General features: G+C 33.8%; 1 protein-coding gene across 1 annotated transcript in view; it reads left to right on the forward strand.

Annotated features, from left to right (window-relative positions):
* Nucleotides 1-27,808, forward strand: part of LOC132947060 (uncharacterized) — a 140,770-nt gene that overhangs the window by 8,674 nt on the left and 104,288 nt on the right. The window contains exon 2 of the mRNA XM_061017237.1: nt 25,231-25,412. Within this exon, the coding sequence (XP_060873220.1) occupies nt 25,231-25,412 (182 nt within the window). The remainder of the gene's footprint in view (nt 1-25,230; nt 25,413-27,808) is intronic.

Here is a 27,808-nt window from a genome sequence, read left to right on the forward strand (position 1 = left end):
AATAAGCAATAATATTATACTCGTAAAAATATTATGTAGGTATATGCCTGTAAACATTACCAGTTCTTATTACTTATATTTTATAATAATACTTTCGCGATAACTTACAAATCATTCTTATATACGTATACAACGAAAATATTTAAATATATGTCTTTATCAATTTCAATAATTGTTCGATACTCAAATTTGGTGTCTATGTATAATAATATAATATGTGCAGTATAGATGTATGGCATGTATGGCGTATACACTATGCTTGTATATATATCCTATAGGCAGGTAGGGGCAGGTACTCTTCGATCATACGATAATCATCCGAAAACCGTACACATACTACAATAATTATGGTGCGATGGAAGCAGGGTACAGGGAAATATTATTCTCAATTGGCTATTGTGGCCATTGGTATACGAACTAACAGAATATTATAATAGCGTAGTTCTATATATTTAAAGCCCGTACAATGATGATAATAATTGTTATTCATTTTCGGTCGCCCGATTTTGACAGAACTATATGCGCTGCAACAGTGATTACCGTCTACTAATGAGTAATGACGTATACGTGCCGTATCTCCATCATCTGACTGCTGGTCAGATACATTATCGTGTTATAAGCGCATACCTATTCGTAATAAATAATAATAACTAATATCCAAAACTCATCGGATCACTATAATAGTATATAGGTACCTATTATACTACAGCGGTGGGTACTACGTATATACTACGCGTAGGTAATGCCACCGAGTAATAATAATAATAGTAGGTATAGGTACCGCAAAAATACTAAAAAATGACTCGTATCCGAATTAGGTATAATAATATGTGCTTCAGTGCGGCGGACAGATGATTTTGTCATGAGGTGATCAGGTGGATTTTTTAATAGGAACGTTGCTGGTTAAAAACTAAGGACCATAGATCGATTTATTATGATTTAAATAATTAGGTAATACGTAACAATAATTTTACTCAAATATTAGTAGGTAAATACATTTTTTTTTTTGCAGTAAATCGATTGATTCTTTGCTTGAGTTGTATTTATAACCCCACAATAAACAGCCATTACCTAAAAATATTAAAAAAAAAAAAAAAAAAATGAGAAATAACCTAAAAAATTATAGGTACTTTATAATATAAATAATTTATGTTTTAACTATTAATTATTGTATACCTATTTTTAGCATACAAACATTATCTTTTAGCCTAAAACGCATTTAATAAGTACAGTACCATATAGCGTGTTTATTATATAATTTTTCAGCCTTTTAGGCATGAAAACCATGAAAACATTCTTTCCGGTGTGGCCGTTTATAGTTACAGAAAGCGTACAATTATAATTAACTACTTTCAATAAATTTTATTTTAAAATAATATACATAATTCTGTGGTTTTTTTTTTTGTAGATATTAAAAACCTCCAAAAAAAGTGTACCTAATTTTTGACCACAGACACCGCCAAATTATTTACATGAATTTATTGCTTTTATAAATAGAAAAAAAAATGTTTTTTATCAAAAATTGTGAATACTGAATAGACATTATAAAAAAAATGTATTATTTATTCTCATTATTTTTTTTTCACTAAAATATATCAATAATATTATAATATAATAGTACAATATTATTATAAATGTCGTAAACTAAAGGCTATGGCGGGGTATATCCACCTCTTTAATAGTTTTGTTTTTTGTTCATCTCGTGCTTGGGTGATTTATATTAATACGGCTTGTAAGTTATTAGCTACACAGTCTTATAAGTATATGGACGAGGCAGAGTGTCAGATTTCTTTAGGGACATTATAAAGAACATACCTATAGTATATAGTATATAAAAACACCGTATGACATGAGCGCTTGAAATATGGGACTCGTACCAAATATATCGTACGTCAGAGATCCCTTTGAGGACTTGTTTTTACTTTAAATATTAAAACAAAATAAAATAAACGGCTTTATGATGAATAGTATATAATATTATGTGCACAAACAATAGCGTTTCATTTACTTATACTGTACAAGGTGATCAATTTAAGTGTCGACACTCTTTATTTCGAAAAGTTTTGACTTTTTGAAAACATTGTTAATTCTACATAAATCGATGTCATATCAAGACGATATTTATAAAAAAACAAATTACAACTTTTTACAATTTTTTTTCGCTGTCATATTTTAAGTTTTTACTTTATTAAATGACTTAACTTACATTTTTAATTTCATATTCTGAAGCAGAATATTATTTATTAGTTTTAAAGTCAGAACTACTATAATTAACCAACTGCTCGTTTGAAGTTCGATTTTTATGTGTAAAAGTACTAAAAAAAACTCTGCTTCGGAGTATGAAATTAAAAATATATGCAGTAACTAACAAATTTTAAAAATCATTAAAAAAATTACAATGTTAACAAATAATAATTGTAAAAATATTATTGTTTTTTTCTAAAATGTTGTTTTACAAAACCATTAAATTATGTAAAAAAAAATAATTTCAAAACAGAAATTTTCAAATTAATGAGTAGACACTAAATTTTTTGTTTGTTAAGTAATACAAATTTAGTTTGTATCGTTTTAAGCTAGTATATGTGTGCTTATCAAATTTTGTAAAATCTTTAAAACTATATGGAATATATTAAATATTGTAATACACAATATAATATTGTATTGAGATGTTTCAATGGAATAAATAAAGTAATAATTTCAAACATTGTGTATGCTCTACGAGATAGGTAGTGACGTATGTAGGACGTATTATATGTACAATGTAGGTAGGTAGGCTTCTATCAGAATAATTCTCTTGCAATATTAAATTCTTACGCAAACTGCATAATTATCGCATTAAAACTGGTTTATGTTCTTACTTCTTAATCTATTAAAACGATTATAATATTAGTTAGTTTACGTTTCGATACACGTCGAAACAATATAATTTACTTTGTTGATATTAATAATAATTGTAAAATAATGAAATATCATAATAATATGTAAGATATATAGGTACAATGTATATGTATATGTATGTATATGTATTACGTCAGATATAATAATAATATTACGGTATAAGTAATAAAGTGAGTAAAATGTGTATGAAAATAACTCAAAATTATTATCAAGGCAGGGTACTGTTATTACTTACACACATTATATTATTATAAAATTCGGTCTCAAAACAACTTTGAATAAATTGTTTTTGAAATTTGTGTTACTCTAGATTTCTCAAATCTTCATTGTGTTTGAATGTTAAAACCGTTCAGGTTTCGAATACAATAAAATCACAAACGATAAAGTTGTTCGGATCCGCGTTCTTTATTTAAAAAAAAAATCAGTGGCATGTATCGACTTTTTTATTCGTATAAAGACCCAATTCGGTTTGTCAAACCCGTTTTGTAGAGCCATCCGAATTTTCACCGCGTAACGATAGAGTCGTTACCTGCAGAGCACAATTAAAAAACGATTTAGACACCCGTTATATATATTATTATATATGTATATAGACCTTAAATGTATTAAGATTTCGGACATCGTAGGCGGCTTTTCACACGGTAGAAACGCTTCTTTTTATCTCATACACACACACACGCACATATACACACTTATTGTGTTTGTGTATGTGCGTATATTAAGATTATTTTTCCATTTGTAAAGAACCGAACTGATTATTTCGTCAGAGCCCGAAAGACGCGAAGGCACTCGACCGGCCGTCGCCGCGCAGTCGTCTCGCGGGATGACTAGGCCTCTTTTGTGTTGGTGCCTTAAATGTTCTCTCCTCTTCCCGCAACCACCTGTACTACTAGGCGATACTACGACTATATAGACTGCTAGGTGAAATCTCCCGAACGATTAAATCGTATTTTTCTATCTATTTCTTTCTTTCCATCTCCGTCTGTCTGTCCGTCTCTGTCTGCCTGTCCGTCTGTGTGTGTGTCTCTCTCTCTCTCTCTCGCTCTGACTCTCACTCACTCCACCCGCATAACATAATACAAAATATAAAAGCGCGATACACAATAAATACTTTTAAACGTCACTCTCGCGCCCTGACGTTCGTCTAAATATAATAAAGACTGACAAAAAAAAAAAAAATTATAAACCACATACATACATACATACATACTGAGCACACAATCGTCTGATACGCGTTTTGAAAAAAAAAACTAGTGGCAAACCAGTAGCCGATGGATGGCGTGCCGATTTGTGTGTGTGTGTGTGTGTGTGTTATATATATATTATATTTATTTTTGTTCACACGGCTCTCGCGGGGAGCGACCGTGTGGCCGATATGTGTTCGTATATAATAATATTATAAACGAAATCACCGGGTAGGTACACACGCGATGCCCAAAAAACTTGTCGTCGCCGCCGCCGTGAGAATAGCCTAAGACCAAAACCCATCAGTCACCACCGCAACCCCTCTCCGCAGTCCACTCCACGGTCATCGTTTCATGTCTGACCGAGGTTACCGAGATTATGTTTTTTCTACATATTATTATTAAATATTTTATTAATTCTCCCGTGATATGGTAAATCCGGGATATCCGGCTAAATCAAATTATTATTACGTAATAATATAATCGAACGATAATAATATTGTTGTTGTATACGCAGAGTTGTTTGTGTTATATAACATTCAGAAATGTCTGGTCGACGAAACCTTCCTTCGTGACCCATGACCACCCTTAGATTTTCAGCGGGCCTAAAGATATTCAAATCGTAAAATTTTGGTATATATTGTATTGTATAGGTACAACAAACGAATTCAATCGCGGTATCGAGAAAATACTATGTATGACGTATAGGTACCTCCTGTGTAATTTTCAAAGTCGTATCAACTGTTAACTGCGTAACTTGTTTCTATAACTAATATATTGTTTTGTTAACTATTCATTTAATTCCAACTACCTATTAATACTTTAATTATTGCAGGTTGTAACTAACATTTCTCGCATTCAATATTATAGTCAAACCCGTGTAAATTATAAATAAATAAATAATCTATGATGAAAGTATAAATATAAATTATTAATATATTATAAATATTATTATAGGTATACCTATGTGAAACACTATAATATGTAAAATATACATTAACATAATTTCATTTTAATTTAAAACTTCATATTTTTAGTTAATGACAGGTCTCGCACATATTTTAGCCGTGAGATTATATTATATTATACCTACTACACGCGGCGAGGTATAAAATATGTTTATTTAAAGCAATTTTCTTTAAAGCTACGCAATTCGCACGTACACGACAATCATGCTATAATATGGTATAATATGGTATATAGAGTCAGTCCAAATTGTAAAAATAAAAGCACGTAAATCGCGCGTAGGTATACAACTACTGCGGTAATAATAAATACGATCATATACTATATATATATATAAGTACATTCACGACGATACGTTACCGGTTGTGGTAACTCACGAACCATCTAGATCGCGCGCACGCGGGTATGTAGGAGCGACGGACAGAGAAAAAAAAACGATCGGGTCGCGAGAGGGAAAGAATAAGACTTGTGCAGTGATAAAAATCACCGTGAGAAACCGAAGAATACGAAGAAGAAGACTGCTGCTGCAGCGCGTTTCATAAATAATATAATAATTGGCCTAAATCCGACGGTCGTCGTGTACGGTGAGGGGGTGGGGGAGAACGCGTCGCCCGAGCTTTCTCTTTATAATAATGTATGCGCGCGCGTATTTTCGCGATCACCTGCGCAGTGGTATTGAGATGCGATGCACTTAAACTTTACCCAATTCTCGACTTTATCAAATCGTCGTTGACTATAATATGCGTATACAGTCATTATAGATATTTTGTCTGTCAAATTATGTGGCCCACACGGTATCGGCACAGAATTACATGATAATATAATAATGATTAGAAGTGGTATTGAGATGCGATGCACTTGGACTTTACCCAATTCTCGACTTTATTAAATCGTCGTCGACTATATGCGTATACAGTCATTATAGATATTTTGTCTGTCAAATTATGTGACCCACACGGTATCGGCACTGAATTACATGATAATATAATAATGATTAGAAGTGGTATTGAGATGCGATGCACTTGGACTTTACCCAATTCTCGACTTTATCAAATCGTCGTCGACTATATGCGTATACAGTCATTATAGATATTTTGTCTGTCAAATTATGTGACCCACACGGTATCGGTACAGAATTACATGATAATAAAATAATAATGTACGCTATACCACGGTAATGACGAATCGCTTTATCTTAATATAATATATATATATATATACAGGTATGATAGACAGAACTTTGTAATGTCACACTATAACCTTGTACGTCTTGAGTCATACGGTCGGATAATATTTGAATAGCCTCCACAGCTGCAGTGATAGAGTCATAATTTAATATACTAATAATTTAATCGTACTATTTAATACGATAACCGTATTGGATTTTTTTTTTTTTAAAATAGGTTCAAATCGTCGTATCCCCGACCACGTTACACTGCACGTTGGGCGTTTACCGCGAGTACGCCACTGCCGCGACGTTTGCAAATGGTCTGCAGTGCGTGTACTTTTCAAAAGTAGGACGCAAACGATTTGCAAAACGAGAAATACATTTTTATTTTTCATATATTACCTATAATATGCTGTGTTTACGTTTTTTTTTTTAACTCAACGATGACGGTCAATACTATAAATTATTATGTCCAAAGCGATTGAATGCGAAAAACGCATTCGACCGAGTATCGAATTTTACGTATATAATATCGTTTTCAAAACGTGCTTGTACACGCGGTTATTACGCTATTATAGATGTTCAGTGTAGAAACTACGACCTGCGATGGAATTCTCCGAGTACACATAATATTAGTATAGCTTGCAGTCCTCAACACGAGGCGTTATATCGATTGTAATTCACGGTCCTATAATATTATGCGATCGGCGATATTATCACGCGGGATACAATATTATTATTTTGTACGAATAAATAATAACAATAATAGAAGTACAATACAACAATACGTCCTACCTCGCGGACCTCCGCACTACGCGCGATGAGTGTTGGTAGTCAAAAGTCATGTAAGTTTTATTCGCTCGGTCGACACTTTAACGTGACTTTTGATAAGCATCTCCTCGCGATAATGTCGTGTAAATAATAATAATAATAATAATGTGAATAATATGATAAAAAAGTCATACACACAATGATATACGTGATTTCTTTGCAAAACAAAACAAAACAAAACCATTCACACGAGCGATAATCGTTGCGCGCGCCATATTTTCACGGTAAAAAGCGTCCACATCATAATATATTATAATGGTATTGCGCGCGCGCGTCAAGTTTTACGATTCATATCATAAACGGGTTCATCGTGTGAAATTTCGGAACAAACAACGTAATAATAAAAATATATATATATTATGCTGTTGCAGTTTATGTATACGAATCTCCAAAATCAAATATATTATTATTATTATACGAACGTTTAATTTTCGGTTTTTTTTTCGTTACATCGAAAACAGATACGATTATAAGATATACATACCTACACTCTAAACGCGTATTGTATACATAATATATATATATATGTACATACATCGTATTATAATGCAGTCCGCAGTTAAGTAATTATTGACGGAAACACACTGCGCGTCGTATGGCGTTGCGGACGAGGGCGTAGTCTACTATTATCTATAGGACGCGTTAGACGTGTATAATATAATATATAATAATATATATATATGTATATAATACAAACTATTAATATATAATAATATTGTGAAATAAAAAAATGGTTTCGGCGTTTGTATAATATAGACTTAGGTTCAATTAGTTGCCGCGCGGAGGGGTGACCGGGGCACGGGGGGAGAATAAGAATTAATGGGTCCTGTTAACAATTATTATTTAATCTGATACATATAATATTATATATTATTCCGAGAGCGCGATGGGTGTACAATTATTTTTATTATAATAATCAAACAAAATACGACATGCGTACAAACAGCTAATCATACCTATTTATATGCCCATAGTACAATAAAATATATTATACCAATAGCTCGGTGTGTACCCTGCTATATTATTATTATTCTCAAATTCAATGTAGGTCTGAAACGCGACGTCTATATTTATTATTATTATCATCTATAATAAACATAATAATATATTATTTCTATATAGTATTTATTTTGTACCTACCCGTGCACCATGATAATATTATATACCTATTCATTATATATTATTGTATTACACATGCCGGCGGTACATATAGGCGCGTTTAATGCGCGTGGTGACAAATCATTCTACACGCGTATAAACATTGTACATAATATATTATATCATTCATATGTATATAAGTACACACACACACATATATATATATATATAGGTAGGCAGGTACACACTCGAGTGCGTATCTTGTACATAAAACGCGGAGAAATCAGAGTGCGGGCGGCATATACAAAAAAAAACAATATGAGAATCTTATGGAAAAAAAACCTCTTCCACACACATACATATTATAATGCGCGGGTATATAACGGACAGAGAAATAATAATTAGACCATTTGATTTATACCACACGTCGTAAGCGGTCGCGTACCACAGATACCTCTATATATACATAATATACCTAGGAGGTACCTATATAATAATAATATATAGATGTGTGTACGCGTATATGACGCGTATTGAAACGCGAGGCGTACGTCTGTCAGAGGTATTCAATTTTTTATCATTCTCCTCTCGCTTTATTTATTTTTTTACACGGCGGGTCCTCCGCCGCCGCCGCCACCTTCGTACACATCCATTACTATATAATAATAATATATATACTCAAATTATGTAGGTATAATATTATATTGAATATATATTATATACACAGACCAGTCGTCTTCGTCGTAGTCTTGGTCGTCGTCGTCGTCGTCGTCCTCATCATTCTGTGTGTACCGCGGCTGTCAAGACCTCTCTCTCACTCACTCTCTCTCTCCACATTCACACCGGCCGAGTCTCTTCACCACCATTTATCAGAGACGTACAGTCTCGCGGTCTCCGTCTCCGTGTGACGCGCACGCGTATTGAACAGCCGCCGCCGTACCTAAATATAATAATAATATTATTATAGACGCGACGTGTGTGCGCTGGCTAGCGCGCGAAACCAAACAGAATTAATTGTTTTTTTTTTTATATTTAAGACAGTCGTTTTATTTTTTCGTCTCATCTCGTCTGTGTGTAATTGTCTTATACCTAGCATATTATTATAGTAGGTATATTTTATATATAGTTAGTGATCGTAGTGATATTCCTTTCATTTGCACCCCATCACTGCACGTCCAACGTTTTTGTTTTTTATTTTGTCCGTTCAACAATAACTGTTTTAATAAAACAATTGTGACTAGCCAAAGGATTTTATTTTTTTGTTTTTCTCATCACATCATACCGTGTATATAATATACATATATGTATACTCAATACTTACTCTATATAATATAATATTATTATGATGTACTCGTCGCTCACAATATATAGGACTTGAGTATAAAAGTGGATATTGCATTATAATATATTATGGTGATGACGTACAAAAGAATTTCACAACAGCCATAATAGTACAATATTGTTATAAGGTGCATATTATAATATTATATATTACATAAAACGATCTACGAGCTGGCACGCTCATTGGAATTCGACCGTACTCTGTGAAAGAAATTATTTTATTTATTATAATTTATATTATTGATATCTCAACTTTAAAGAATATCGGAGGACGTTCGTGAATGTGCGTGTGAATATTATTACCATTTAAATGTGTCGGCGCAGATAAATGCGTAACGGTAATAATAAATTTAGCGCAATATGTGTGTCTGAGCGCTGAGATATTATTATTCATCGGCGCATTGGACGCTAAAAAAAATATCGAGTGGCGATAAATACGAGAAGAATATTGATTTATTTTAATAATTTTACTCCGAATAGATTACGACCAATAACCTGGTACAGTTCTTTTTATTATTATATTTATTTTTTTATTTAATCGAATACCACCTATACCTGCAGCCTATAATATGCGTTCAACGTTATGAAGTTTGAAACTCGATTAGGTCGTTCAACGATCAAATATATTATGTAAAATTATTGATTAAACGCAGTGGATGTGTTCTCTTATATTATATATAAATCGATTAAGCGGCGGAGGGGAAAACGCTAAAATTAAATAAAAATTCAATCAGTATTAATAATAAAATCACCGACCTAAACTAAACATACAACGATTAATCGTTAAACATAATAATATCATGTCTGACGAATACGAGTTTGTGAAGTAGTAAATCTGCATCTAGGAATTATTAAACAGTGAACCATACACATCATCGCACATTTTCGTTTAATGATATGCCAGTATAGAACGGATTATTTATAGTTTGTTCTTACATTATATCGGCATATCGCCATTATATTATATTATGTTAACATAATACCGGTGTTTTACGTATTATTACGCACATGTATAGAATCTATTTCGTATACTATGAGAGATCACGCGGACTGATTCGTATATATAGTTTAATTAAAACCAAATTGCAGATCGTTTAATCGATAATTTCGCGTGTACGGGATTTTTAAAAAAAAACACTAATCATTGGAACATTTAAACATAATTGTAATAGCTATTAACAAATGATAAATAAAATGACTGAGATTAAAAATAAATTCGATTCATATGTTATTATATTTTAATGTAGGTAGGTAGGTATATAGGTGCATGTGTGTAGGTATGCACTTTTATATATTATGATTTTTTACGTTATCCCTCCGATGACTGGCCAGTATATAGTAACTTAATATCCAGTACCTATGTACAAACGTGTTGGTACAAATAATAATAATTATTTATTTGGCCAAAGAAAAATTACAAATTGTTTTTAATAACAATATTACCTATTACAAATTACTATAATATTATCGTTATCACGAAATAACAGCGGCGGGAAGGATGCGAATAATTAATAATGATCGCATCATTATTCGTTTAAATATTTTACGTCGTATAGTAAAAAATATGTCGTCTGTTGTGAAACCGACTTTTTTTCGAACGGTTCGTCGACAAAATATAAAAAAGTAATAATAATAATAATAATATCAATCCATCATTGACGATTTACACCGCGAATGTAAAATAATATACGAAGTAGCGGTCCATAATTTAAACGGTAACTGCATATTATTATAGGTACCTAGGACGTCCTAGGTACACAAACGCGGTTGTAACCGCGATATAGTTGTGGGTATATTATACTGCTTATAGAGTATAATATACCTAAATGACACAATGTAGACAGAATATACATTATATACGTATACGTGATTTTTCCCATTACGTTTTGACGGTGATTTGGCTGCGATTCTAAGAATATTGTACTGGCCGTTTAGACTGACACGGACAGACGGCCAGTCTAACAGACATCACACCGAGTGGTCATATACATAATATTATTGTGATATTAACGTGATATTAACGTGGTGTATGCACACAAAAACACTCGTATATAAAAAATATATAAATAGGTATACCTGTAAATCGTAATATATACCGCGGTATACTGCAGCAGGAGGTGAGTATACATAGGTATAAGGTATACAATATAATATATTATATACGTAGGTAATATTATATATTTTGTAACTGGCGATACACAACTAAATTGAAGAATAAATTCGTTTCGAATTTCCTATATTATATGTATACCTATTATAATTGGGCGAGGCGCAAAATATGTGTTTCATCTGCGGTAAACCCGTCACACGTATATATATCGTAAGTATACCCATGTACTTGACCCTTTTCGGACGTGGACAAGAAACTGAATTGGAATAAAATAAACAATATTTTAACAAGTATTTGTTATTCGCGGCATATATAATATAGTACTTATATAGGTACACATCTGCGTCGGCTATATGTAATAATATAAGTGCGCTAAACCGATAAAAAGTTGTTTATTTTTTCACCACACCGCGTAGACCGTTAAACTAGGTTCGGTGAAAAAATTAATCAAAACAAGAAACACGTCACTTACTTGCGCGCCAAGTCTACCGAGAGCGGCCTAATGGCAACGACATTGATAAATTGTACGCGTACGATATTTTTTTCTTCACATTTTTTTTACATAAACACGGATTGTTCGATGTGCACACGAACTTCATCTCGACGTGGTACGCATCCTGTGCGCAGGACTTTTTTTCAGAACACTACAACATAAGAATAAGACGCATTACTTGCGCAACCCCTGCTGCGTAGTTATATACTTATATGCGTATAGTATGTTATGGGGGAGAAAAATACTACGATCCGTTACCATGCACTGCACATGAATCGTAGTTATATTATGTTATACTTGGAATAATAGTTACGTAGTTGTAATATTATCGAATTACGTGGTTAACACGACAGATACATTCCTAACAATATCGTATACTATATGTTAGGTATGTGCTTTCATATTACGTATATGTCGATAACGAAAAATGTATTATGTGCCAAGTGAGTAGTGAAGTATGATACAAATTACATGCATAAGCAGTGGTGTCGGGGAGGCAAGGGGTTATACTCCCCATATTGTCCGATAAATCCCCTTATTTGTGTCTGGTCCGTCATTACTATACAATTCGTTTGAATGTATTATTAGTTAGAACTTAGAACACGTCAATACCCCCCCCCCTCCCCCACCTATCAATTAAAAACTCCCGAGCACGTTACTGTGTATATAATATAAGCACCAACACGTAAACTTAATTTTGGGATAGAAGATATATAAATACTATTGAGGGGGCAATGATTCAAAGTCAAACGGCCGAGTTGTACAGCTCATATTACAATAACGTTAATAAACACCGAAATCGGCATCAAAAAACATCATTCACCTGCTTTGTGCGGCGTGTGCAACGTTTGAAAATTTTACAAGGCAAATATTATTTCCTTTCGAATATAATATTATAGATAATATCCTGACTTCGACGTGATTGTATAATTGTAGGAAGTTTCGTATATTCTCTGTCTCTTATAATGGGTATATATTGTTCCCGAAAGTCTCCGATATTGTTCATTTCCTTTCCCTGTATATACTCGTAAGTTGTACAGGCCACAATACGTACGGTTTCTCTAATATTCCTTGTCATTCTACGACCCCGTAATGGCAATTATAATATTACAATATATCATTCGACAATCGACCTTCATACCACCGAGCCTGTCTCGACCATTATTTGCAGATATCGTTTAATATTCATGGAAATAATAGTAGGTAATACTGTTTTAATGCTTTATAATTTGTCGTTTATAGATTGTACAATATTTCTATCGGGGCAGGACAAGGGTGAACGTCATTAATTTTCATTCTTCGAAACAATTTTATGCTATGTGAGTCCGTATAATATTAAATTTGAACTATATTCGTACAAAGCCAAAAACGATGTTGTAAATTCGTATCTATAATTATCGATAACTAAAATCAAAATAATATGCAGTGTAATAAATGCAGTCATAATTTCATTTTTTAAAACCATGACTTAGATCATCACAAATAATAATTATATTTCCTCCGGCGTCTGCACGTTGCACTGTTAACAATACTATATTTGCTCATGTTATGAAAATCGTCGGTTATTTCCATCGACATGAATACACATTATAATAATAATATTATAATTTGGAATAGCCAATAACATCTTACACCGTGGTATACTCAAGTATTTTTTTCTCTGCAACCAATACGCACTGTGCATGATGGTAATGTGTTATTAATAATAATTACAACCCAATATTATTTTCGTATCATTATATGTATACACTTTCACGATGAGTAGCAATATATTATAATATATACATTTACCTGCATTTTAACAACAATAATAATATAGTCAAAGAATAAATTTATCGCAAGGAGTCAACAGGAATTTGCGTTAATATATTCAACATACTCAATATTGCCATTTTTGTATAAAATAATAACCGTGTATATATGACATATAATTTACACCGATAGCTTCATATGTATATATCTATAGGCTATAATTATTTCAAGTAAACCTCTATAATAAGTCCTCCGTATACGTTTATGATGTACAGCTTTATAATGTGTATACAGATATTATGCAATACAAATATTATGACCTTACAAATGTGTCAATACACAGAGATCAAAATAATTATGATTTTAATATGATGTTTTTATTTCTTACAACTTTTGAAAGTCGATAAAATACAACGTGATAAATCGCGTATTTTCGACACGTACCTAGATAATAATATGTAAACACAGTACTTTTAACTATTTTTTTTTCAAAAATAAAATAAATCTCTGAAAGCGATTTCACAAAAATGGTATGATATGCCCGTGCATTATCCTAGTTAATAGGTCTGCGTGATCGCAAAGACAAATTGCCCGAAGGCTGCGCGCAAACTTATGTCTGTCAGTATTTTATGTTTATACCAACGTGTTTCACATAGGTTTGAAATTTTATATTTTTGCATGGAACAGAACAATAATTATCATTTTACTTTCAGTAATAGCTTTATTAAACGTTCGCTTAATGAGAGGTTTATAAAATACATCTATAACATATATTATGTTTATGTATTTTTTAGATTCCGAACTGATCTTGACCAATCTTGATCTCTGGATCTAGATATTGGTTTTACGACGATGTGAGGACTTATATATCAAACTTAATATGAATAAGACGATATGAGTGAGACGATGAGACGATTAGTAATATAGCTTTGATCGAGTTTACACGATTGTTATTCTGTAGAGTGGAGTAGATATATTATAATTATTTTTGTACAACATAAATATTAATATTTTCCCATAATAATAAAATTAATGGAGCGATTAATTGACTATCAAATTGAATAGATATAATAGTTCAATAAAAATGGTATATTAGTATTTATCATAAAACATCAAATGTTCACGAGAATGTTCGAAATTTATTGTTTACTAAACACCGCGGGTGATTCATACATTACGACAGACATAACATTAAGTGTATACCTATATTTTGTTGCAGTGTAGAAAAATGTGCACTTGCATTTTACGACCAAAGTATAACACGACTTTTGCAGATGTTTGTAAACAAAAAATCGATTAAAGAAAACGTTTCAACAATATACCTATTACTATAAATTACAATACTCGTTTAGGGGGGACGAGGTGGCCGAGTGGTCTAACGCGACGGATTCGGCACAGCCGGTCCGAGTTCGATCCTCGACCACCGGGCGGCATTTTTCTCCGTGCAAGTCACGGTGTCCGGAGAACAAGTGCCGCCATCCCCCCACCCCGGGGCACGGCAGAAACCTACGGGTGCCCCATTAGAAATTCTGCCAAACACAACACACACGTGTACCAACCTACCCAATATAAAACCTACCAAACCTACCCAATATAAAACCTACAGTGCCCTCCCCACACCCAATGGCCTATGTTGCCGCGGGTTACCCAATAAAAAAAAAAAAAAAAAAAAAAAAATACTCGTTTATTGTATTCGGAGTTGTTCTAAATTAAACCGCAGGGTCAATAATATTATGATAAAATTGGAAGCCGCAATAATGATCAAATCTTTTGCACTTCAGTCCGACGGCTGACGAAGTGTTAAGACTTATATTGTTATAATAGTTATAAGTTGTAACGATGATAATAAATATTAATAATATTGTATACCTAGTGGAAACAAGCCTCATAAAATCGGTATTGATATAGTAATATTAAAATGTGCAGTGGGTTCCGTCTGCTGATGTGCTGTCTATATTATATTCTTTCTCTCTCTCGTCCGTGACCGACCGTCGTCTGCACGCATATCGATGTTTTTTACCAGTTTATTTCACGCGTACTGGACCTCGCCGACAGCTGTAGTAGACGGACGGACATCGGTCTCGTTTGACAGGAAAAAAAAACACGCTAAACGACTTACGCGAGCGCCGCACTACAATATATTATGTCTACAGAATCGAATATAATCTGTAGGCGATTTGTTACGAAATTTCCAACTTATAACAATAATAATGCAACCATCATTATTATAAGAGGACGCTATACACGGACATTTGTCGTTTCCGTATCTTACAAGTGCGTATAACATAGACAATTTAAGCTCAGCAGATCACATTTAGGTTCTTTAGTTTAAAAAAATAGAGTGCTTATATAATATAAGCTATTATGAAATTTGACGGTAAGACCATTATCTGTGTTCGCATGGGTTTTTTTACGATAATTTAGTTTTTATGTGAGTTATATGGCCGTTTTTAATTTACGTTCTATTATATGATATAATATGGAACTTGCTGAAAAATTGATACTGATAATTTTCTTACCATCAAATTTCATAATAGGTCGATTCACTCTAATTTTTAAACTAACTAAGCTATAAACGGATCTCCTGACTGTAAATTTACTATGTTACACACATATATAAGACGGAGAGAACAGATGAGCTATAGAGCCTCCAATGAAATTTGTTTGTGGGTGCTGGAAACATCTATGATTCCTCAATTTACTTCACAGAAGAAAAATATCTAGTTGAATGGAACTTTTTCAACATAAATATATGTTTTGGGGCTGGATACACGATAAATTGTAGGTATGTGACCGATTTTCGTAAGGTTTTCGTTGTCACGGTTATATAGGTACTTTTTGACAAAAACCTATGATTCTTCAATAATTTTTCTTACGGGGATATATATATATATATATATATCAGCTGGTAGCACGTTATTTTTTTCGAAATATTTTTTCAGTTCTTGTCGCTGTAGGAGTCGTCATCCGATGATGCTGTCGCGTCGTCCGATAATACTTCGCCAGGGTGCGATAACACGTAGGTAAATCAAACGTGGTCACCGTCGCGCCACTCATGCACGTAGAACCGGCAGGGGAAAACTGGTACCTATATGTATATCGTATATTATATAATACACGAGTATATAATATCGTTATCGCACCCGAGCCCCATAGTTTAATCTTTCAATCGGCCGTGTCACATAAACAAGCCCGAGTTCTATATAATCCGCGTTTACAAATCAACGGACGAGCGGCGCGCGCACGTCGACGAGAACGCGCACATTATTATTATACCTATACATTATAATAATATTATATCATATTATTATCATTCTGCGCTGGTGCAGTGCGACCGTCGTCGTGTGCAATGTGCATATTATTATTAAATAATATAATCGTACCTATATATACACGCATTATATTAAAGTATACTTGTGTGTGATGTGCAGTGCGCGGGTACTGTACCTACCTACGGTATACATATGAGAAATAGGTATGAAACTCACTCGGGTGAATATTATAATATTGTACATTATCGTGGTTATTATATTGCCCGCATTATACGTCGACGTTATATACATATTATTATATATACCTATGCTATATAATATAATATATATCTGACGCATCCGCGCCTGCCCGTTTATAATATATACAATATACATAATATATAGGTACCTATATACAGTATATATATACATGGAGGTGACTTTTACACGTCGTTTGTCTTGCTAAAGCTCCTTTAATTTCGTCCGGTCTGCCATTAAATTATACGCGCCGGACGTTTATTACAATACGCGCGCCGCTCTCCGGTTTTATAACGCGAAAATATAATATAAATACTTTTATTTATATACCTACAACCATCACGTCGTCGTCTCCGGTGCTCCGATGGTCATTTTAGCGACTATATATATGTATACACGTATTACAAGGCGTTAAATCAGACGACAAAGTAATACGCGCGCGAGCACTTATATATTATATTCGCCTGCTTTCTTTTCCTTTTTTTTCTTTTTGTTCACCCCGTCGCTGTGCAGTTTTCTCGGTATTATTAACTATATATATGTATGTATCGGTATCACCCAACATATATCGCATATAATAATATATACGTATCTCTTGTATCTATACATCACAGCCGCGTTATCTCAACACGTATTCGCGTACATATCCGTGTAAATCTCTGACCGGCCACACGTATATTACCCGCACTCGTCGTTATTATTATATATTATATTATATAGGTGTACACGCCGCCGTGTCCACCTCTGAACAGTCATGGCCCGTCGGGTTTCCCCTCGTCCCGCGGGGGAGAGGCCGCACAGCGAGATCTTGAAATATATCCATATTATTAGTAGGTACTATATAGGTATTATGATTTACCCGAACTATAATAATACGCTTCCACGCGGGACCTACCTACACCAGCTGCCTGCCGGACATCATCGGTACAATAATTTCTGGATTTCGTTCGAAACGCGCGTTCGCGCTCTAAAAGTAGGTATATAGGTACCTCGAATCTCAATACGGGCGATAAATTCGACTTTTTTATTATTCCATAGTCATATTACCTCGAATAGAAATCGAGAACAACTAAAAAAAAACACTTCAGGGGCAAGAAAAAAATTCGAGTATTATGAAGGATTTTGAATTGTATACTGAGGTTCGATTTATCGCGTCTACACTTTATATTACATTATAACGGTCGTAATTCAAACAAGTACTATATACAGTATAGACAGGGTCGGCTAAAGCAAAAATAGTGCACCTAGGCGAAATCTAATTTTAAAATAATATTATCACTGTTTTGAAAATGTCATGCTCTACTAAAATGCAGCCTTATGCGTGAGCCTATGTCACCTACACCTTGAGCCGGGCCTGAGTATAGTACTATACTATAGTACACATATAAGTATAGAGGTATAAGTACCACGTGTTTATTATACGAAAGGTCAGGGATGAATTACGTTGATTTATTGAACAAACTATTATTATATTCGACTGAGCTCAATATGTATTATACGATTAATTGATTGGCATAGTTAAAATTAATATGATTCTTAAAAAAATTATACTATTAAATATATTTTGGTTTTCTAAAATCGTTTCTTCAAATCCTGACTTTTTTTTAATACGTATAGGTACAACTTACGTAAAGAACAAATTTTCAGTACCATTCGATATTTAGATTTTTATGCCATAATAATATTATAAAAGGAGAATACTGTGGCAATACAACCTTATTATTTTTAAATAGAAACCACAGTTTTTTACCATAAACTGTTGAGTAAAAGATTTTTTTGAGAATTTATATGCATTATTCAAATCACATTCAAACGTTTATTATCTTTCATTTGAAAAATAATAAATCTGTATCGACATAGGGCACTACTTATACATCATAAATAAATGTAAATATTTGAAACGATGGTTTCTTTTCGTCAAAGTATCATACTTAATAATTACGAAATTGAAAATTTGAACAAATTAATTATTTAAGTAAAAAAAGAGGGTGAGTTTGCACAATAAATTACCCTGTAATAGGTACCGACATCGAATACCATAATTTAACCAATATCTAATAATAATGGATATATAGGCATAATATACTAATTATTACTTTTTATAATATATCGGATAAAATGTAAAAAAAAATAATATTTAAAAACTAGTCAACAAGCGTGTGCGACGCGGTCAATGACCAAATCTATTATATATTGTATTTTATTGAAAAGTATATTTAATTGTTTATACGCTATTATAGTCAACATGGCTTAGGACATTATTTATATTCATAAAGAGATTTATGAAATTATCAAACTATGGAAAAATTACTATAATATATTTAAACGCATTAATTATGTAAATAATAATTCATTATATTCTCGCACCGAGAATACAAATAAGGTGACACGTGATTCATTAATATTATTATTGTGATTCTCATATAATAAAATAGTGTAACATGTATATTGTATATATTATACACTGGTACTAAAACTATATGAAAACGTCATGGTCGCTGTAGCGGATCGTAATGTATGTTGACATGTAATTTTTTTATCGTCACATACACGAGTTTTAAAATGTTTTATTACGTGTAACTGAACGCATAAATATTGTGTTTTTTTTCGATTTCGGTCAACATAATAATAAATCATTCTCGAATAAATAAAAATATAAATGAAGAAGAAAATGTTTTTTAATATTATTTTTCAGTTTATTTATGTTTACATAATTTGATTAACTTCTGTGTATAGAATGGTCGCAATTATTTTTTTAAGTCATGTTGACGTATCGTAAGATAATGATGACAGCCGCATTCCCGACTCCCATCTTGCGGTTTACCATGGGAAATCACAATATCGTTAGATACCGGTGTCGGTGCCGTCATTTTCTCGGATATTAATCAAAACGTATATACCTAGCTGGTATACCATTGCACCAAAATGTATTACAGATTATATGCGCTAATAATAACGGTGTTAGATTTCAACTTACCTATTTGACAACAACGTTTTTAGCCCATAGTATTACTGAACAACAATATCTGATTGTATTTTTAAAACCTACCAATATATAATATCAATAATAGCTGCCCACCATGACACATCAACAATATTATCGTCTATGTCCTAGCGTTAAAGTCTTTACCGCGTTATAAACTATTTAATAATAATATTATGTCCCGACTCCGTGGTCCGGGCGTATATCAAAGATATGACATGTGACGATTAGTTTTTTCTGAGCCGGTTCATTATACTAGAAAGAAAAGACGAAAACATCAACGAGTTGTAAAGCAATTTATTTTGATGCGGTAAATAGGTACCGCACATTCATAATCAAAATTCATAATCTAGTAGGTATATATGCGGCGCATACTTCTCGAATGAGTCATTTGATATTTGCATGAAACTTACCTCGCAGGCCATATTACTATTATTATCGTTATTATTACGCATACCTATATATACGGATGCGTATTTAATAAGTCCGAATGAGTAGATCGTATTAGCTGGTATATATACTCATATTATACGTAAAACGCGGATTACATATCATATGATTATATACGAAGGTATTTATATTTATAGGTATGTATGCGTATATATACGTCGTATAGGCATATATAGTGTCATAGGCGCTTTTCACGTTTGAAAATGGTAGAAAACAACTGTACACTACCTATATACATGTATATATAGGTAATAATAATATACACGTTAGAACGACGTAAACGATGTTGAAATATATAATAATAACGTATACATATTATGATAAATATACACATATACACTGGGGCAAAATGACTATTTATACGGTTCAACACTTAACACATTATAACATATTTTTATACATACTATACACAGTAGCCCGACGATGATTTCCCACTGTTCCGTTCGCCCCACGGCCATGTATAGCCACTACTGCCGTATATAATATATATATATAAGGTGTACGTATATACATATATACCCGTAACGCGGCTATAGTCGCGTCATATTTACGGGCGTCGTCGAATATTATATACTTACATACATTATTATACTATCCATATACATATATATATATATATGTATACACGCACCTATAAATGCAAACAGACTATAGGATATATATATATATATACTACAACCGGCTACTATAATATATATATATATATCTACGTGATAATTCCGATATAGAATATATTATTTACCATATAATATTGCCCCGCGAGTCGTCGAATATTCGGCGTGTGATCGAGTGGCCCGTGGGAAACACGCTGCGGCACAGCAATCGGAATTTAATATTACATATATTACCTATATAATATTATGTATGAGTAGGTAGTAAGTATAGGTACCTATACCCAAAAACATACATAGTGCAAGTTGGCGTATATCCCGCGTATTCAAGTAAATAAATGTGTGTACCTACACAGGATGAGTTGTCGTACAAGCGTACTCAAATATATATGCGAGCGTATTATTTGCTTTTCAAATATTGTGCAAACACACAGGCGTTGTGTAGTCGTCGCGATGAAAATAATATGTGGCTGCGGGTGCCGGGTGCGAGCGATTCAACCGCGGGCACGCACAGTTATTATAATATCTGAATTTTTTGGTACGGGGCGATCGGAAATAAATTTGATTTTCGAAAACCGCGAGGATTTCTGGTGGTACAAAAACCGTGCAAATCTCCCATATAGGCAATTAATTTCTGATCACCCAGCATAGTATTATCAAAACGCTCAAACGAATAAAACATGAAAATAATAATACGCAATAACATACGTGATGGACAGGACGTCACGATGACGATAATAATATTATACCCGTGTCGCGGGCGGGTGCTGGTTGTGATATGATAATAATAATATTATTATAACGAGGCGAAATTCGCGGCGTGACGCGGTGCTCGCCCCGACGACATTTTTTCACAATGGCCCAGAGATTGACAATGACGAATAACACGCCGAGAAAATGATTCACGTGCACTGCTCTTGCCGTGTGAGAGTGTACACCGCACGACGACGACGACAGCAGCATTTATAATAAGACGACGGGTCGCCGCTATTGATGTCCCCGTTGACGTACGCACGTAATTTATATAAAAACACGCGTAACATATTTTACTCGGACCTATCGTCGCCACAAACCCGCGGATCTAATATAATATAAGAACCGACTGCAGTTGTATAGTACGGTGTATACAAGCACACACACACACACACACACACACACACACACACACACACACACACACACAAACGCGTGTCATTGTCGTGTCGGTCATCGGTGGATAGATTTTCAATTTTTCAATCTTTTTTTTTAATTGCGGTTTGCAGTCCGTACACCTCTATAGTATAATATTATATATGTATTTTAGCTTTCTGCATAATATAATAATAATAATAATAATAATACTAATAATAACATGTAGGTTATTATGTATTCACAACAATATATATTATATTATGCAAACTCAAAATAACGCGTTTCCCTCACAGTCGCTATATATAAATGCGTGTACTACATAAAACTGCTCATCATATCGTTTACAGACTGACAAGTGACAACAGTTTATTCTAATGTAACGAAACTAAAATATTATATTATATATAAACGGTTTTATAAATTATAATATAATATATATATATATATATTCACGTGTATGACGTGTCTGAAGTGTTGCATACTAATATAATATTATTATGTGCAAACGCGTTCACTGATCATAATATAATATGTTAGAAATAAATTAAAAACAACAATTTGTGACGAAAAGCCAAAAGTTACACGCATATATACAATAAAATAATTCCCAAACGCGCTTAATATAATACAAAAAATTCTACATATTCCTAAATAATATGATAATTTGCAATGTTACATTAATTCGAATAATATTATTACAGTCATATATAGTACATAATAGTGGCAGCCTCGTGCATATATCCATGCGACTTTGTATACTAAGTATTATAATAATATACATCGGCAGCGTAGGCGCACCTATATAATTTTATGTATGGAGAAATAATATGCAATTATTGGTATAAAAATATAAGTCACAACGCTTATATTATTATTATTATATCATGTATACGGAAGTTTAACCACAAAGCTTTGTGTACAACATGATAATAATATTACCTGCACATATATATATACCTAGGTATATAAGCACTATAAGTACCTACGCGACGCGTTTCGTCTCACGGCGGGCGCACCAAACCGTGATGTCGGACGACTAGGGTGTGTGTGTGTCTGTGTAGAAATGTGGAGTGTAAACGAGTAATAGATCTCTGCTTAAGTTACACGCCGCGCCGTATGATCTTTGGACCGATTTAATAGGCAACGCGTATTAAATTATAATAGGATAATGATATTATTAAATTCGTATATATTATATTATATAGGTACGGTCGAGTCACGTGATATTTCTGCGGCCCGATCGGTCAACGGATATTGTGTACAACTGCACACTGATATTATAATATACTAATCTACAATATACAACCTTTCATCGGGGGTAATTTAAATCATTATAATGGACTTCACCGAGTTCATAATATAGTGTATATTATTATTAAAATATTCAAATTCGGCTGTGTGCGACTACAACACTACACTATAGTAATATTATTAAGGATGTTGCGTTTTTTTTTCTGCCTGACGGACGAACAACATTAATAAAAAAAAAACCATCGCCGATGATATGCCCGCAACGAGGAGAGGGGGGGGGAAATAACAATAAAAACACGTGCGCCATACACGCGTATTATACCTAGGTTAGGTTACATATTACCTACATACCTACCTACCTACCCGATAGTCTTGGCGCGCAAACTTTCCACGGGATGGAATTTTTTTTTTTCCGTTTCCCGTTCACAATAAACGCGACGCCGCCGCCGGCTGCTGCGGTGGTGTTATATTATTACTTATCTATTATCGTATCGAAAGTCGCGTTATCGTACGCTATTAATCGGCGACGGCCTATATATTTATAATAATCTCGGAGATATCGTCGAGACCGGACAAGCGCGCGTGGGTCGCGCGGATAATGTACCTGCACGTCCGCTGTCGCCGTGGCCGTCGCACGAGCTCGCACAAAATACCGGCCGCCGGCCCCGGCCCCACGGTGATATGATAATGTACATAACATTATATACTGCTCGTATAGTATATGTGTGTGTATATATATATAAATATTAAAGGTATATTATATGGTATATTAAATGGTTTAGGCTCAACAGGTATATATAAATATAATACAAACGAGTAGTATACCTTCTATTATATGGGATATAATAATAATATAATATATACACAAACGACCGCGTGCGGTATCAATCGATAGATTACGAACTCGCCGCCGCCGCTGCCAGGGGGAGGATTTAATTAAGACGTCGTTTCACGTCGTAGGCGTACTTATTGCGACGACGTGGTTATATTTTTATTGTATTATAATACTGCGAGTTATAACGTTATTATTATCCTATAATCGTGTCATCGTTGCAGTTGTTGTTGTTGTTGTTGTTGTTATTGCAGTTGTAGTGGTTATAATATATTATTCTCTATTATTTAGGTAGAATCGGATTATTATCATTATTAATGTATGCGATATTATTATTAATTTTATCGTAATAAGTTAATGGCGATATTTGTGGTTATGTTTTTAAGTTATTAAAAACCGCATTTGTCGAATCTGTGTGCAATTTTCTTTAAGTCATATTGATACTTACTTATAAAATTATGACATTATATAATCCGACCTACAGTGTAAACTTTGTAATTCGTTTCCTCAAGTTTTATATAACACTGAAAATTACTGCCCAAAGTTTAGGATAAAATTGTTTATAAGACATATTTTATTATATTCGTCGCTTAATTTATATTCGTGTTCTGTCTGTACGTAGGTTCGACGCGACCAAGTCGACCAAAGGGGCGAGCAAGCTTCGGAGGGATCTGATCAACGCAGAGATCGCAAACCTCCGAGACCTGTTACCCCTGCCGCCATCGACGAGGCAACGGTTGTCGCAGTTGCAACTCATGGCCCTGGTGTGCGTGTACGTCCGGAAAGCCAACTACTTTCAACAAGGTAAGATTTTTTATACATATTACAATACAATAATAGATATTAGCTAGGTATATGAAATAGGGTTGTATATAATATACCGAATAATATATAATTGGTATACGTTTTTGTAGTTTTGTAGTTGAAAGTTTAAACGGTTTTAATAAAAATATTACACTTTTCATTATACTATTATTTATTATTATTTATTATATAACTATTGAATGAAATATCCGCGTGACTTTCGAATCGGAACGGTCGTATAAATGTGTCATTTTTGCCCGTCAAAAATAATATGATGTGACATATTGTTTCAAAAATTATCATAAATGAAAAATGTTTTTTATATTAATTAATTCCGAGTGCTGTGTTGTCTTTTATATTTCAGGATATTAATATATTATAGTGTACAATAATCTCTCGTTAACCACGATTTTTTTAACCACGGTTTCGATCAACAGCGGTTTGAGTCGGAAATACCCTTAATAATCCATACTATATTTTATCGCTATTATACGAACTCTGTATAACTGTTATAGCGATCTCGATATCCGCGCAACTATGCTGGAACCCAACCTCCGCGGATAACGAAGGATTACATTCATATCATAATATAATTAATATATTATATATACCATTATAGTATAATAAAAGTGTAAATTGATAGGTGTAAATCACCTTCTAATTGACCGAGACGCGCGCAGTCCTAATAACAGTAGTGATTTTTTTTTCTATTTTCTATTTTACACGTTACACCTATAACAAACATCATTATAAAACGAAAAAAAAATGGCTAGTTTAACTCTTCAAATCGACGCGATTACAGACTTACCAAGAGTCAGGGAAAGTCGGGTTTTTTGAATTGTCCTATATAATAATATATGTGTAATAATATAACATCCGCTGTTTTCTTTAAGCACTGCGCTATACATATTATTATTATATTATATACACTGCACGGGGTATATAATATATTTACATATATATATATATATAGGTAAACGTCACACATACTCACACACACACAATACTTTAAAGGATTTCATCGGACCTGGGAATGCGGCGGTGGCGGTGGAAAAGAGGAAGAAGAGCCACCACCGCCGCCGCCGCAGCCACAATGGTCCGGTCGTAATTAATCAACGGTTTGACGCGGCGGCCGCGGTACGTCCCGACCGCCGATAAATCTTCGGGCCGTAATGAGCCTTCACATTTCCATACGCTCACAGCACGCAGGCCGCCGCCCGATCGCGCGCGGGCTCGGACGGACGGACGGACGGACGACGTATGGTTATAATAATATTATATTATACTCGCGGCGGCGGTTGTGACTGTATTGGACGTCATCGCGCGCAAGACTATTGATTTTTATGATCGCCGCGCGCCAATAAAATCCGCCGGACTACTGCTGGCGCGTACTTTATAGACGTCGTGTGTGTGTGTGTGTGTGTGTGTGTGTGTATATCATATACATCAATTATTTAACTTGCACACATATATTATTATTGTTGTTATTATGTATGTACACTTATTATATTGGCTCCTTCGACTCTTTGTCGCCGCCGCCGCCGTATGGGTTTCCATCAACGCGGCAGTGCGTAATTCGTATTTGAATGTCCCGGAGTTTCGCGTTGCTGCAGCAGACATTAAAATAGTATATTATAATGCGTATGGAGTTACATCGTACGTGATGGTTAGTGATGCGTAGGTCGAGTTTATACGATACCATATAGGTAAAATACCCATACATAATACAAATCGTACAAATCCCGGACCGCGGAAATCATCATAATATATATTAGTATTTAGTTATGCACTTATACCTACATAGTATATATAATATTAAATGGAGCCTGGGTTTCAACGCAAAGTGCATTTGTTTTTGTGTGCTCTTGAACAATGCATTCTCTTGGATAATATTTCGAAGGTGAAACTTTTATTTGACATTTTTTTGCATCATTCGAGGTTTTCCATTTTTGGAGAATTTTTAGTACTTCCACTTTTCAGGTCATTTAATTAATTTTTGGGGGATGGAGTGGCCGAGCGGACTAAGGCGTCGGCTGCGACACAGCGACCCAAGTTCGATTCCTCGGCCATGGGTGGCATTTTTCTTCGGACAAGTCACGGTGTTCGGAGAACAAGTGTCGCCATCCCCCACCCGGGCATGGTAGATACCTACGGGTGCCCAATCAAACATTCTGCCAATTAAAACACACACGTGTTCCTTCCCCTACCGACTTAATAACCTACAGTAAACTAAAAATAGCTAATAGCCTCAGCTGCCGGGTTCAAGATCAATTAAAAAAAAAAAAAAAAATTATTTTTTAGAATATAATATATTATTATAGTAGGTACCTACATTGTTCGAGCTTTTATAGTGTAATTATGGAAAGTCAAAAAATTATATCAATTCTGAAGTTAAA

This window comes from Metopolophium dirhodum, chromosome 6 (assembly GCF_019925205.1).
Source record: "Metopolophium dirhodum isolate CAU chromosome 6, ASM1992520v1, whole genome shotgun sequence".
Classification (NCBI taxonomy): domain Eukaryota; kingdom Metazoa; phylum Arthropoda; class Insecta; order Hemiptera; family Aphididae; genus Metopolophium; species Metopolophium dirhodum.